Source organism: Salvelinus fontinalis, chromosome 21 (genome assembly GCF_029448725.1).
Source record: "Salvelinus fontinalis isolate EN_2023a chromosome 21, ASM2944872v1, whole genome shotgun sequence".
In the NCBI taxonomy this organism is placed as follows: Eukaryota; Metazoa; Chordata; class Actinopteri; order Salmoniformes; family Salmonidae; genus Salvelinus; species Salvelinus fontinalis.
This window is the reverse complement of record NC_074685.1, coordinates 1,038,489-1,051,028: the sequence shown is the minus strand read 5'-3', so window position 1 is coordinate 1,051,028 and position 12,540 is coordinate 1,038,489. Positions and strand designations below refer to the sequence as shown.

Sequence of the window (12,540 nt, the reverse complement as noted above, 5' to 3'; positions counted from 1 at the left end):
GTCTAGGGCCAGGCTGGGCTGTGATGTGTCTGTAACTATACGTAGCTGTCTAGGGCCAGGCTGGGCGTTGATGTGAATGTAACTATACGTATCTGTCTAGGGCCAGGCTGGACTGTGATGTATCTATAACTATACGTAGCTGTCTAGGGCCAGGCTGGGCTGTGATGTGTCTGTAACTATACGTAGCTGTCTAGGGCCAGGCTGGGCGTTGATGTGAATGTAACTATACGTAGCTGTCTAGGGCCAGGCTGGGCTGTCATGTGTCTGTAACTATACGTAGCTGTCTAGGGCCAGGCTGGGCGTTGATGTGAATGTAACTATACGTAGCTGTCTAGGGCCAGGCTGGGCTGTGATGTGTCTGTAACTACACGTAGCTGTCTAGGGCCAGGCTGGGCTGTGATGTGTCTGTAACTATAGATAGCTGTCTAGGGCCAGGCTAGGCTGTGATGTGTCTGTAACTATACGTAGCTGTCTAGGGCCAGGCTGGGCTGTGATGTGTCTGTAACTATATGTAGCTGTCTAGGGCCAGGCTGGGCTGTGATGTGTCTGTAACTATACGTAGCTGTCTAGGGCCAGGCTGGGCTGTGATGTGAATATAACTATACGTAGCTGTCTAGGGCCAGGCTGGGCTGTGATGTGTCTGTAACTATACGTAGCTGTCTTGGGCCAGGCTGGGCTGTGATGTGTCTGTAACTATATGTAGCTGTCTAGGGCCAGGCTGGGCTGTGATGTGTCTGTAACTATACGTAGCTGTCTAGGGCCAGGCTGGGCTGTGATGTGTCTGTAACTATACGTAGCTGTCTAGGGCCAGGCTGGGCTGTGATGTGTCTGTAACTATAGATAGCTGTCTAGGGCCAGGCTAGGCTGTGATGTGTCTGTAACTATACGTAGCTGTCTAGGGCCAGGCTGGGCTGTGATGTGTCTGTAACTATATGTAGCTGTCTAGGGCCAGGCTGGGCTGTGATGTGTCTGTAACTATACGTAGCTGTCTAGGGCCAGGCTGGGCTGTGATGTGAATATAACTATACGTAGCTGTCTAGGGCTAGGCTGGGCTGTGATGTGTCTGTAACTATACGTAGCTGTCTTGGGCCAGGCTGGGCTGTGATGTGTCTGTAACTATATGTAGCTGTCTAGGGCCAGGCTGGGCTGTGATGTGTCTGTAACTATACGTAGCTGTCTAGGGCCAGGCTGGGCTGTGATGTGTCTGTAACTATACGTAGCTGTCTAGGGCCAGGCTGGACTTTGATGTGTCTGTAACTATACGTAGCTGTCTAGGGCCAGGCTGGGCTGTGATGTGTCTGTAACTATAGATAGCTGTCTAGGGCCAGGCTGGGCTGTGATGTGTCTGTAACTATACGTAGCTGTCTAGGGCCAGGCTGGGCTGTGATGTGTCTGTAACTATACGTAGCTGTCTAGGGCCAGGCTGGGCTGTGATGTGTCTGTAACTATACGTAGCTGTCTAGGGCCAGGCTGGGCTGTGATGTGTCTGTAACTATACGTAGCTGTCTAGGGCCAGGCTGGACTGTGATGTGTCTGTAACTATACGTAGCTGTCTAGGGCCAGGCTGGACTGTGATGTGTCTGTAACTATAAGTAGCTGTCTAGGGCTGGGCTGTGAGGTGTCTGTAACTATACGTAGCTGTCTAGAGCCAGGCTGGGCTGTGATGTGTCTGTAACTATAGATAGCTGTCTAGGGCCAGGCTGGGCTGTGATGTGTCTGTAACTATAGATAGCTGTCTAGGGCCAGGCTGGGCTGTGATGTGTCTGTAACTATACGTAGCTGTCTAGGGCCAGGCTGGGCTGTGATGTGTCTGTAACTATACGTAGCTGTCTAGGGCCTGGCTGGGCTGTGATGTGTCTGTAACTATACGTAGCTGTCTAGGGCCAGGCTGGACTGTGATGTGTCTTCAACTATACGTAGCTGTCTAGGGCCAGGCTGGACTGTGATGTGTCTGTAACTATAAGTAGCTGTCTAGGGCTGGGCTGTGATGTGTCTGTAACTATACGTAGCTGTCTAGAGCCAGGCTGGGCGTTGATGTGAATGTAACTATAGATAGCTGTCTAGGGCCAGGCTGGGCTGTGACCAGGACCTCTTTCAGCATCAGTCAGCTCTGAGTAACTCAGTGTAACTGACTGCTGGTTTTAGTTAGTCAATCAAGCTAGGGACTGGGGGGCTACTCTCTATGGATAGCTGGGCTGTGGTGTGTGTGTGTGTGTGTGTGTGTGTGTGTGTGTGTGTGTGTGTGTGTGTGTGTGTGTGTGTGTGTGTGTGTGTGTGTGTGTGTGTGTGTGTGTGTGTGTGTGTGTGTGTGTGTGTGTGTGTGTGTGTGTGTGTGTGTGTGTGTGTGTGTGTGTGTGTGCGTGCGTGTGCTTGTCTTCATTCGAACTCAGTGAGCTCTTGGAAGAATGGGGCCATTTACTGGTTTAGAAAACCTGGGTTCCTCTGGGCCACCTTGTCATGTCCCATCTCCAGAGTACACCTTCCTCTGGGCCACCTTGTCATATTCCATCTCCAGAGTTCATCTTCCTCTGGGCCACCTTGTCATGTCCCATCTCCAGAGTTCATCTTCCTCTGGGCCACCTTGTCATGTCCCATCTCCAGGGTTCATCTTCCTCTGGGCCACCTTGTCATGTTCCATCTCCAGGGTTCATCTTCCTCTGGGCCACCTTGTCATGTCCCATCTCCAGAGTTCATCTTCCTCTGGGCCACCTTGTCATGTTCCATCTCCAGGGTTCATCTTCCTCTGGGCCACCTTGTCATGTCCCATCTCCAGAGTACACCTTCCTCTGGGCCACCTTGTCATGTTCCATCTAATACAACACAGCTAGATACACCTACTGTACTACAACTCCAACCCCTAATCTTCCTCCTGTAAAGACCTAAAGTAGTCCTCCTGTAAAGTCCTATAGTAATTATCCTCCTGTAAAGCCCTAATGTAATCCTTCTCCTTTAAACCCCTAAGGTAATGCTCCTCCTGTAAAGCCCTATGGTAATGCTCCTCCTGTAAAGCCCTATGGTAATACTCCTCCTGTAAAGCCCTATGGTAATCCTCCTCCTGTAAAGCCCTAATGTAATCCTCCTCCTGTAAATCCCTATGGTAATGCTCCTCCTGTAAAGCCCTATGGTAATGCTCCTCATGTAATGCCCTAAAGTAATGCTCCTCCTGTAAAGCCCTATGGTAATGATCCTCCTGTAAAGCCCTATGGTAATGCTACTCATGTAAAGCCCTATGGTAATGATCATCCTGTAAAGCCCTATGGTAGTCCTCATGTAAAGCCCTATGGTAATTCTCCTCCTGTAAAGCCCTATGGTAATGCTCCTCCTGTAAAGCCCTAAAGTAATGATCCTCCTGTAAAGCCCCATGGTAATGCTCCTCCTGTAAAACCCCATGGTAATTCTCCTCCTGTAAAGCCCTATGGTAGTCATCATGTAAAGCCCTATGGTAGTCATCATGTATAGCCCTATGGCAGTCCTCCTGTAAAGCCCCATGGTAATTCTCCTCCTGTAAAGCCCTATGGTAGTCCTCCTGTAAAGCCCTATGGCAGTCCTCCTGTAAAGCCCTATGGTAGTCCTCCTGTAAAGCCCTATGGTAGTCCTCCTGTAAAGCCCTATGGTAGTCCTCCTGTAAAGCCCTATGGCAGTCCTCCTGTAAAGCCCTATGGTAGTCCTCCTGTAAAGCCCTATGGTAGTCCTCCTGTAAAGCCCTATGGTAGTCCTCCTGTAAAGCCCTATGGCAGTCCTCTTGTAAAGCCCTATGGCAGTCCTCCTGTAAAGCCCTATGGTAGTCCTCCTGTAAAGCCCTATGGTAGTCCTCCTGTAAAGCCCTAAGGTAATGCTCCTACTCTACTGCCAAAGTGAGGTTTAGTCTCCGTTGGGGAGCTCCGCTGTGTCTCCTGTCTACCATCCAGTAATACTGTTGTAATATCTGTCCAGATTATAGTACTGCTTTCAGAAAAAAATACCTTTGTTTATTTGTGTTTGACTTCAAACTATTTACCACCTTTTTCTGTTTGGTGGCATTATTTTCTTGAGTTGGAGGTTACCAAATGATTTATTTGGGTGTGCTTCAATACTTTTTATGCCTCTTTTTTCTGTCTTTTGTGTGGTGCCATTTTTTTTCTAAATTATTTCTCAATGACCTCCTCTCCTTTTGATAATCGTCATTTGGTGCTCAAACAGGCATGTTCAAGTCTCAAATGGCACCCTATTCCCTTTATAGGGCCCCCTGGTCTAAAGTAGTGCACTACATAGGGGATAGGGTGCCAAATGGGATGCATACATAGTCCCGTGTTATAAATGTCTACACCTGTGTTATAAATGCTAAGGCAAGGAGCCTTAATCCTTCACGGGAGAGTTCCTCTCTCTTCTCTCTCTCTCTGTTCTCTCCTCCGTTCAGGTGCTTGCCATTTATCTTAGTTAATATCAGGCGCTGGATGCCAGCTGGGTACAACAGCTCGTTATCTCTGAAATCGGGCAAGATGAGGAGAGGAGGAGGAGAGGAGAGGAGGAGGAAAGGAGGAGGAGGAGGAGATTTGGAGAGGAGGAGGAGAGGAGGAGAGGAGGAGGGGGAAGAGGTAGAGGAGAGGACGAGAGGAGGAGGAGAGAGGGAGAAAAGGGGGAGGGAGGAGAGGACAGGAGAGAGTGGGAGAGGAGAGGGAGGAGTGGAGGAGAGAGGGAGGAGAGGGGAGGAAGGAGAGGACATGAGAGAGTGGGAGGAGAGGACATGAGAGAGTGGGAGAGGAGAGGGAGGAGAGGACAGGAGAGAGTGGGAGAGGAGAGGGAGGAGAGGACAGGAGAGAGTGGGAGAGGAGAGGGAGGAGAGGACAGGAGAGAGTGGGAGATGATGGTGATGGTGTAGGGGTGATGGTGTGGGGGGATGATGTAGGGGTGATGGTGTGGTGTGATGGCGTGGGGTGATGGTGTGGGGTGATGGTGTGGTGTGATGGCGTGGGGTGATGGCGTGGGGGGATGGTGTGGGGTGATGGTGTGGGGTGTTGGTGTGGGGTGATGGTGTGGGGTGATGGTGTGGGGTGATGGTGTGGGGGGATGATGTAGGGGGATGATGTAGGGGTGATGGCGTGGGGTGATGGTGTGGGGTGATGGCGTGGGGTGATGGCGTGGGGTGATGGCGTGGGGTGATGGTGTGGGGTGATGTCGTAGGGTGATGGCGTGGGGTGATGGTGTGGGGGGATGATGTAGGGGTGATGGCGTGGGGTGATGGCGTGGGGTGATGGCGTGGGGTGATGGTGTAGGGGTGATGGCGTGGGGTGATGGTGTAGGGGTGATGGTGTAGGGGTGATGGTGTAGGGGTGATGGTGTGGGGGGATGGCGTGGGGTGATGTCGTAGGGTGATGGCATGGGGTGATGGTGTGGGGGGGATGATGTAGGGGTGATGGCGTGGGGTGATGGCGTGGGGTGATGGTGTAGGGGTGATGGTGTAGGGGTGATGGTGTGGGGGGATGGCGTGGGGTGATAGCGTGGGGTGATGGTGTGGGGTGATGGCGTGGGGTAATGGTGTTGTGGTGATGGGTTGGGGGGGTGATGTAGGGGTAATGGTGTAGGGGTGATGGCGTGGGGTGATGGTGTGGGGTGATGGTGTAGGGGTGATGGTGTGGGGTGATTGTGTGGGGTGATGGTGTGGGGGGATGATGTAGGGGTGATGGCGTGGGGTGATGGTGTGGGGTGATGTCGTAGGGTGATGGTGTGGGGGGATGATGTAGGGGTGATGGCGTGGGGTGATGATGTGGGGTGATGGTGTAGGGGTGATGGCGTGGGGTGATGGTGTAGGGGTGATGGCGTGGGGTGATGGTGTGGGGTGATGGTGTAGGGGTGATGGCGTGGGGTGATGGTGTAGGGGTGATGGTGTGGGGTGATGGCGTGGGGTGATGGCGTGGGGTGATGGTGTAGGGGTGATGGTGTGGGGTGATTGTGTGGGGTGATGGTGTGGGGGGATGATGTAGGGGTGATGGCGTGGGGTGATGGTGTGGGGTGATGTCGTAGGGTGATGGTGTGGGGGGATGATGTAGGGGTGATGGCGTGGGGTGATGGTGTGGGGTGATGGTGTAGGGGTGATGGCGTGGGGTGATGGTGTAGGGGTGATGGTGTGGGGTGATGGCGTAGGGGTGATGGCGTGGGGTGATGGTGTAGGGGTGATGGTGTGGGGGGATGGCGTGGGGTGATAGCGTGGGGTGATGGTGTGGGGTGATGGCGTGGGGTAATGGTGTAGGGGTGATGGGTTTGGGGGGGTGATGTAGGGGTAATGGTGTGGGGGGATGATGTAGGGGTAATGGTGTAGGGGTGATGGCGTGGGGTGATGGTGTGGGGTGATGGTGTAGGGGTGATGGCGTGGGTTGATGGTGTGGGGTGATGGTGTAGGGGTGATGGCGTGGGGTGATGGTGTAGGGGTGATGGTGTGGGGTGATGGCGTGGGGTGATGGCGTGGGGTGATGGCGTGGGGTGATGGTGTAGGGGTGATGGCGTGGGGTGATGGCGTGGGGTGATGGCGTGGGGTGATGGTGTACGGGTGATGGTGTAGGGGTGATGGTGTGGGGGGATGGCGTGGGGTGATGTCGTAGGGTGATGGCGTGGGGTGATGGTGTGGGGGGGATGATGTAGGGGTGATGGCGTGGGGTGATGGTGTAGGGGTGATGGTGTAGGGGTGATGGTGTGGGGGGATGGCGTGGGGTGATAGCGTGGGGTGATGGTGTGGGGTGATGGCGTGGGGTAATGGTGTAGGGGTGATGGGTTGGGGGGGTGATGTAGGGGTAATGGTGTAGGGGTGATGGCAGGGGGTGATGGTGTGGGGTGATGGTGTAGGGGTGATGGTGTGGGGTGATTGTGTGGGGTGATGGTGTGGGGGGATGATGTAAGGGTGATGGCGTGGGGTGATGTCGTAGGGTGATGGTGTGGGGGGATGATGTAGGGGTGATGGCGTGGGGTGATGGTGTGGGGTGATGGTGTAGGGGTGATGGCGTGGGGTGATGGTGTAGGGGTGATGGTGTGGGGTGATGGCGTAGGGGTGATGGCGTGGGGTGATGGTGTAGGGGTGATGGTGTGGGGGGATGGCGTGGGGTGATAGCGTGGGGTGATGGTGTGGGGTGATGGCGTGGGGTAATGGTGTAGGGGTGATGGGTTTGGGGGGGTGATGTAGGAGTAATGGTGTGGGGGGATGATGTAGGGGTAATGGTGTAGGGGTGATGGCGTGGGGTGATGGTGTGGGGTGATGGTGTAGGGGTGATGGCGTGGGGTGATGGTGTGGGGTGATGGTGTAGGGGTGATGGCGTGGGGTGATGGTGTAGGGGTGATGGTGTGGGGTGATGGCGTGGGGTGATGGCGTGGGGTGATGGTGTAGGGGTGATGGTGTGGGGTGATTGTGTGGGGTGATGGTGTGGGGGGATGATGTAGGGGTGATGGCGTGGGGTGATGGTGTGGGGTGATGTCGTAGGGTGATGGTGTGGGGGGATGATGTAGGGGTATGGTGTGGGGGGATGATGTAGGGGTGATGGCGTGGGGTGATGGTGTGGGGTGATGGTGTAGGGGTGATGGCGTGGGGTGATGGTGTAGGGGTGATGGTGTGGGGTGATGGCGTAGGGGTGATGGCGTGGGGTGATGGTGTAGGGGTGATGGTGTAGGGGTGATGGTGTGGGGGGATGGCGTGGGGTGATAGCGTGGGGTGATGGTGTGGGGTGATGGCGTGGGGTAATGGTGTAGGGGTGATGGGTTTGGGGGGGTGATGTAGGGGTAATGGTGTGGGGGGATGATGTAGGGGTGATGGTGTGTTCGGATGGCGTGGGGTGATGGTGTGGGGGGATGGCGTGGGGTGATGGTGTGGGGGATGGCGTGGGGTGATGGTGTAGGGGTGATGGCGTGGGGTGATGGTGTGGGGTGATGGTGTGGGGTGATGGTGTGGGGGGATGGCGTGGGGTGATGGTGTAGGGGTGATGGTGTGGGGTGATGGTGTGGGGTGATGGTGTAGGGGTGATGGTGTAGGGGTGATGGCCTGGGGTGATGGTGTAGGGGTGATGGCGTGGGGTGATGGTGTGGGGTGATGGTGTAGGGGTGATGGTGTGGGGGGATGGCGTGGGGTGATGGTGTAGGGGTGATGGTGTGGGGTGATAGCGTGGGGGAATGGTGGGTGGGATGACTTACTTTATGTAAGACAAGAGCCCTTTTGTTTTAGCAGTCTGAAGGCCCCTCGTCTTATTTTCCCAGGGTATCTCCCAAATGGTACCCTATTCCCTATATAGTGCACTAGTTTTGACCCAAAGCCCTATGGAACCCTATTTCCTATGTAGTGCACTACTTTTGACCAGAACCCTATGGATCCTAGTGCACTATATAGAGAATAGGGCACCCTTTGGGTGGTAGACAGAGTTAACGGGGGACCCAGGAGCAGGCCTGTAATTGGCCTATTTAGCCTGTTTAGCATGTGAATTGAGATCTAGTGAAGCATGTCTAACTCTGTTGTGAGAGCCCCAGTGACTGGAATTCAGATGAGGGCAAACACTTTCTCTACTTGATCAACTTACACTAATTAGTTCAGTCGCTGGGAAGTTTGAACAAGTATAGCCTTTAAAAGTTGGTGTGGAAAAATATTTTCTTGTGCTCGTAGAATCTCTCGTGCACTGCTCTCCTCTCGTCGTCGCCCAGCAGGAACATTCTAGTCCATCTTCTGCTAGTTTTCTTTCTTTCTTGTTTCCTTTCGTAAGAATGAACGAACCATCACGCACTTGTTGTCGGTGAATAATTGAACTCGATTAGGAGAACAATGTTAGTCGAGCAGAGTTTAATCAGGAGATATGATGGCTGCGTGGGGTAAGTGGACTATATTCACAGGGAGTTGAGTTCAGACGTTAGTTACTCCGTATCGGACTCTGACGCTGGGCTTCCTGGTTGACAACGTCCTAATATGGGCACAACCTGGCTGCTTTTGTTTAAAAAAAATAAAAAAATATATATACTAGATGTAGTTAGTTATTAAATAAAGATTGAAATTAAAACTTTATTTACCTTTTTGTTAATTTTATTTATTAAAGTTGAGATTCAAGATTTGAAGTCGTATGGAAAGGTCAGCATGTGCTGAAACTTAAAACCTTGACAATGTATTTTTATTGATTCCTTTACAACCTCGTGAATATTTAAATGATCTTCGGATAGTTTGTGTTATAATCATTTGTATTTTTCAGTGGCCTATTATTTGAACACCTGTCTGGTGCTGTTTTTAACATTCTAACTGTGAATTGTTAATCCTTCAGTGAAGTGTATCTTCATAAAACCAAAGGTGCTAATTTGTTCTAAATGTTACTTCATGTCTCTACATTTTGTTGTCGACGACTGTGTGTGAGGATGGTAGTTTTCTGAGCCGCTCACTTCATGCACCTCAATCTGACTTCACGCTGGGGTTCACCGCGAGGGGTACATTACCCTTAGCGACTGGTGTGTTCCTGTCCTGTCTTGTATGTTAACGTCTCTCTGTCCTGTCCTGTATGTTAACGTCTCTCTGTCCTGTCCTGTATGTTAACGTCTCTCTGTCCTGTCTTGTATGTTAATGTCTCTCTGTCCTGTCCTGTCCTGTATGTTATCGTCTCTCTGTCCTGTCTTGTCTGTTAACGTCTCTCTGTCCTGTCCTGTATGTTAACGTCTCTCTGTCCTGTCTTGTATGTTAACGTCTCTCTGTCCTGTCCTGTCTGTTAACGTCTCTCTGTCCTGTCCTGTATGTTAACGACTCTCTGTCCTGTCCTGTATGTTAACGTCTCTCTGTCCTGTCTTGTATGTTAACGTCTCTCTGTCCTGTCCTGTAAGTTAACGTCTCTCTGTCCTGTCTTGTATGTTAACGTCTCTCTGTCCTGTGTGTTACAGCCGAGTCTCCTGGGAGGAGAAATGGGCATGGGCAGCCCTGGGGCTGTGTCGCCCACCAAGCCTGGGTCCCAGTATTACCAGCACTACAACAACAACCCTCGCCGGAGACCACTGCACAGCGACAACATGGGTGAGCTCAGCTACCGACCCTCACACCACTCCCCCAGGCTCTCAGCTCCCGACCCTCACACCACTCCGCCAGGCTCTCAGCCCCCGACCCTCACACCACTCCGCAAGGCTCTCAGCTCCCGACCCTCACACCACTCCGCCAGGCTCTCAGCTCCCGACCCTCACATCACTCCGCCAGGCTCTCAGCTCCCGACCCTCACACCACTCCGCAAGGCTCTTAGCTCCCGACCCTCACACCACTCTGCCAGGCTCTCAGCTCCCGACCCTCACACCACTCTGCCAGGCTCTCAGCTCCCGACCCTCACACCACTCTGCCAGGCTCTCAGCCCCCGACCCTCACACCACTCCGCAAGGCTCTTAGCTCCCGACCCTCACACCACTCCGCCAGGCTCTCAGCCCCCGACCCTCACACCACTCTGCCAGGCTCTCAGATCCCGACCCTCACACCACTCCGCAAGGCTCTTAGCTCCCGACCCTCACACCACTCTGCCAGGCTCTCAGCTCCCGACCCTCACACCACTCCGCCAGGCTCTCAGCCCCCGACCCTCACACCACTCTGCCAGGCTCTCAGATCCCGACCCTCACACCACTCTGCCAGGCTCTCAGCTCCCGACCCTCACACCACTCCGCCAGGCTCTCAGCCCCCGACCCTCACACCACTCTGCCAGGCTCTCAGCTCCCGACCCTCACACCACTCCGCCAGGCTCTCAGCCCCCGACCCTCACACCACTCCGCCAGGCTCTCAGCCCCCGACCCTCACACCACTCTGCTCAGAACTGAGTCTATTTTAATATCAAAGCTGTTTAAAAATGAATAAATGTATTGATCATGAACTGTCACACAAGTTGTGTGTTCAATCTACATTGCTTTTTAATTAATATTATCCATTCTAAGTATCCACAGTCAGTCAGACTTCTTGGGAAGTCAAAAGCTTCCATGTGACATTGTTTGGGTGGAAAACCTGAAAGAGGAAATGATAAATAAAGTGACGATAAATATCATTCCTTGCAGTGGCGGCTTTAAGAGGTGTCAGCCCCCAATTAGGACCGTTATGGTGACCGTATTACCACCAAACCGGCAGTCACGAGTCATGACCGCAGTGAAATTCCACGTGACCGTTGAGTCACAGTAACTAGGCGTCTCCAAAACTTTGCTCTGATGCTGCTGATGGTCATTAGCAGCCTACCAAACTTGTTAACTGCCGGTCGCTAACTGCCTGGTACTCAGCGCTCTATTGACGCTCTAATCACTCTGACATCAATGCAAATGCATTGGAAAATATCCAATCACACCGTTAATGAGAGCCCTGGCATCCAGAGTTTGAGTGGAATAGGATCACCTGTTGGGCCGCGAGAGACATCTCCTCATAGTTGGTTGATGCATGGAATGAAATGCGTGTTCCTATAAACCTATGTTGCGCTACATTTCTATAGAATATGCAATTGCGTGAGAAAAACAGAGTTGTGATGGCCTCTATTAAAAAGAGGAGGATCTCAATTTATTTCTCAGCTTTTCCTAATATTAAGCACATTGCTTCGCTTTACAACTGGAGTAGCCTACCTGGGCGGCATGAAAATGAACCGCGGGAAAAGCGTCCTCCATTCGCTATTCAAGTGCATACAAATTAAGTATTTTTTTCCCCCTTTCCCCTGTTACGACAGGTGCATGATAATGGCCCATTCTAAATCAAAACTTTCACACATATATTATTTAGTATATGTAAAGACAAGATTAAATGGAGAATAGTCTGCTGGGTTGCATGCATCAGCAAGAGCCAGTCACACTTCATATGCAATGTAGGCTATGGGATGGTAGGTAGTCAAGTACACAGACCCAATGCACACAACACTAAATACCTCCTCCAAGCTAGCTAACTACTGTAGCTAGTATTGACATTATAATGACATCACAATTGATTAGCTAGTTTCCATTAAACAGTTGCCTGTGTTAGCTGCCGATGTTAGTGCAGCGTCCTTAGCTAGCTCTAGATATTTTGTGCTAGCTAGTGAATATGCTTGCTAAACATTTGGCAATGGGCTGGCACTGGCAGTATGGGATTATGGAAAGGGAATTCAATAGTTTCTTCATCATCTTGCTAGGTAGTTGTGTCCACCTGGCTAGTATCAACAAGGGCATTCTACAAAATATCAACATTAGCACAGATAGCTTGGAATCTAGACCATAAGCAATAGGCATAGATAGGTATTGCCAAACAACGCTACTGCCACCCTCTGGTTTGGAGTCTTTTAACAAGGCTGAGCGGCTGACGTCGTCCAAGGTCTTTGCTGTGTGAACAAAAAAACAAAAAGAGATTAACTGACTACACTCTGTTCAGAGGTGCTAAGTACTGTCGGCAGGAAAACGTTTGACAAATCTACCGGTGTGACTGAGCTTTAAAGTGGCCAAATAACTCTAAGCATGGCCTATAGGCCTAGGACCCCTAGTGAAACGTGTTCTTATAAGCGCACTCATTGTGCAATTGCTTTTTGACTGGGCCACTATTTTAAAGAGGATCACAGCTCTTTTGTAATGCTATATTTATGTCTCAACTCT

General features: G+C 51.8%; 1 protein-coding gene across 1 annotated transcript in view; it reads left to right on the top strand.

Annotated features, from left to right (window-relative positions):
* Positions 1-12,540, top strand: part of LOC129819110 (transcription factor 4-like) — a 242,236-nt gene that overhangs the window by 36,337 nt on the left and 193,359 nt on the right. The window contains exon 2 of the mRNA XM_055875679.1: positions 9,859-9,988. Coding sequence (XP_055731654.1) covers positions 9,880-9,988 — 109 coding nt within the window. The 5' untranslated portion in view covers positions 9,859-9,879. The remainder of the gene's footprint in view (positions 1-9,858; positions 9,989-12,540) is intronic.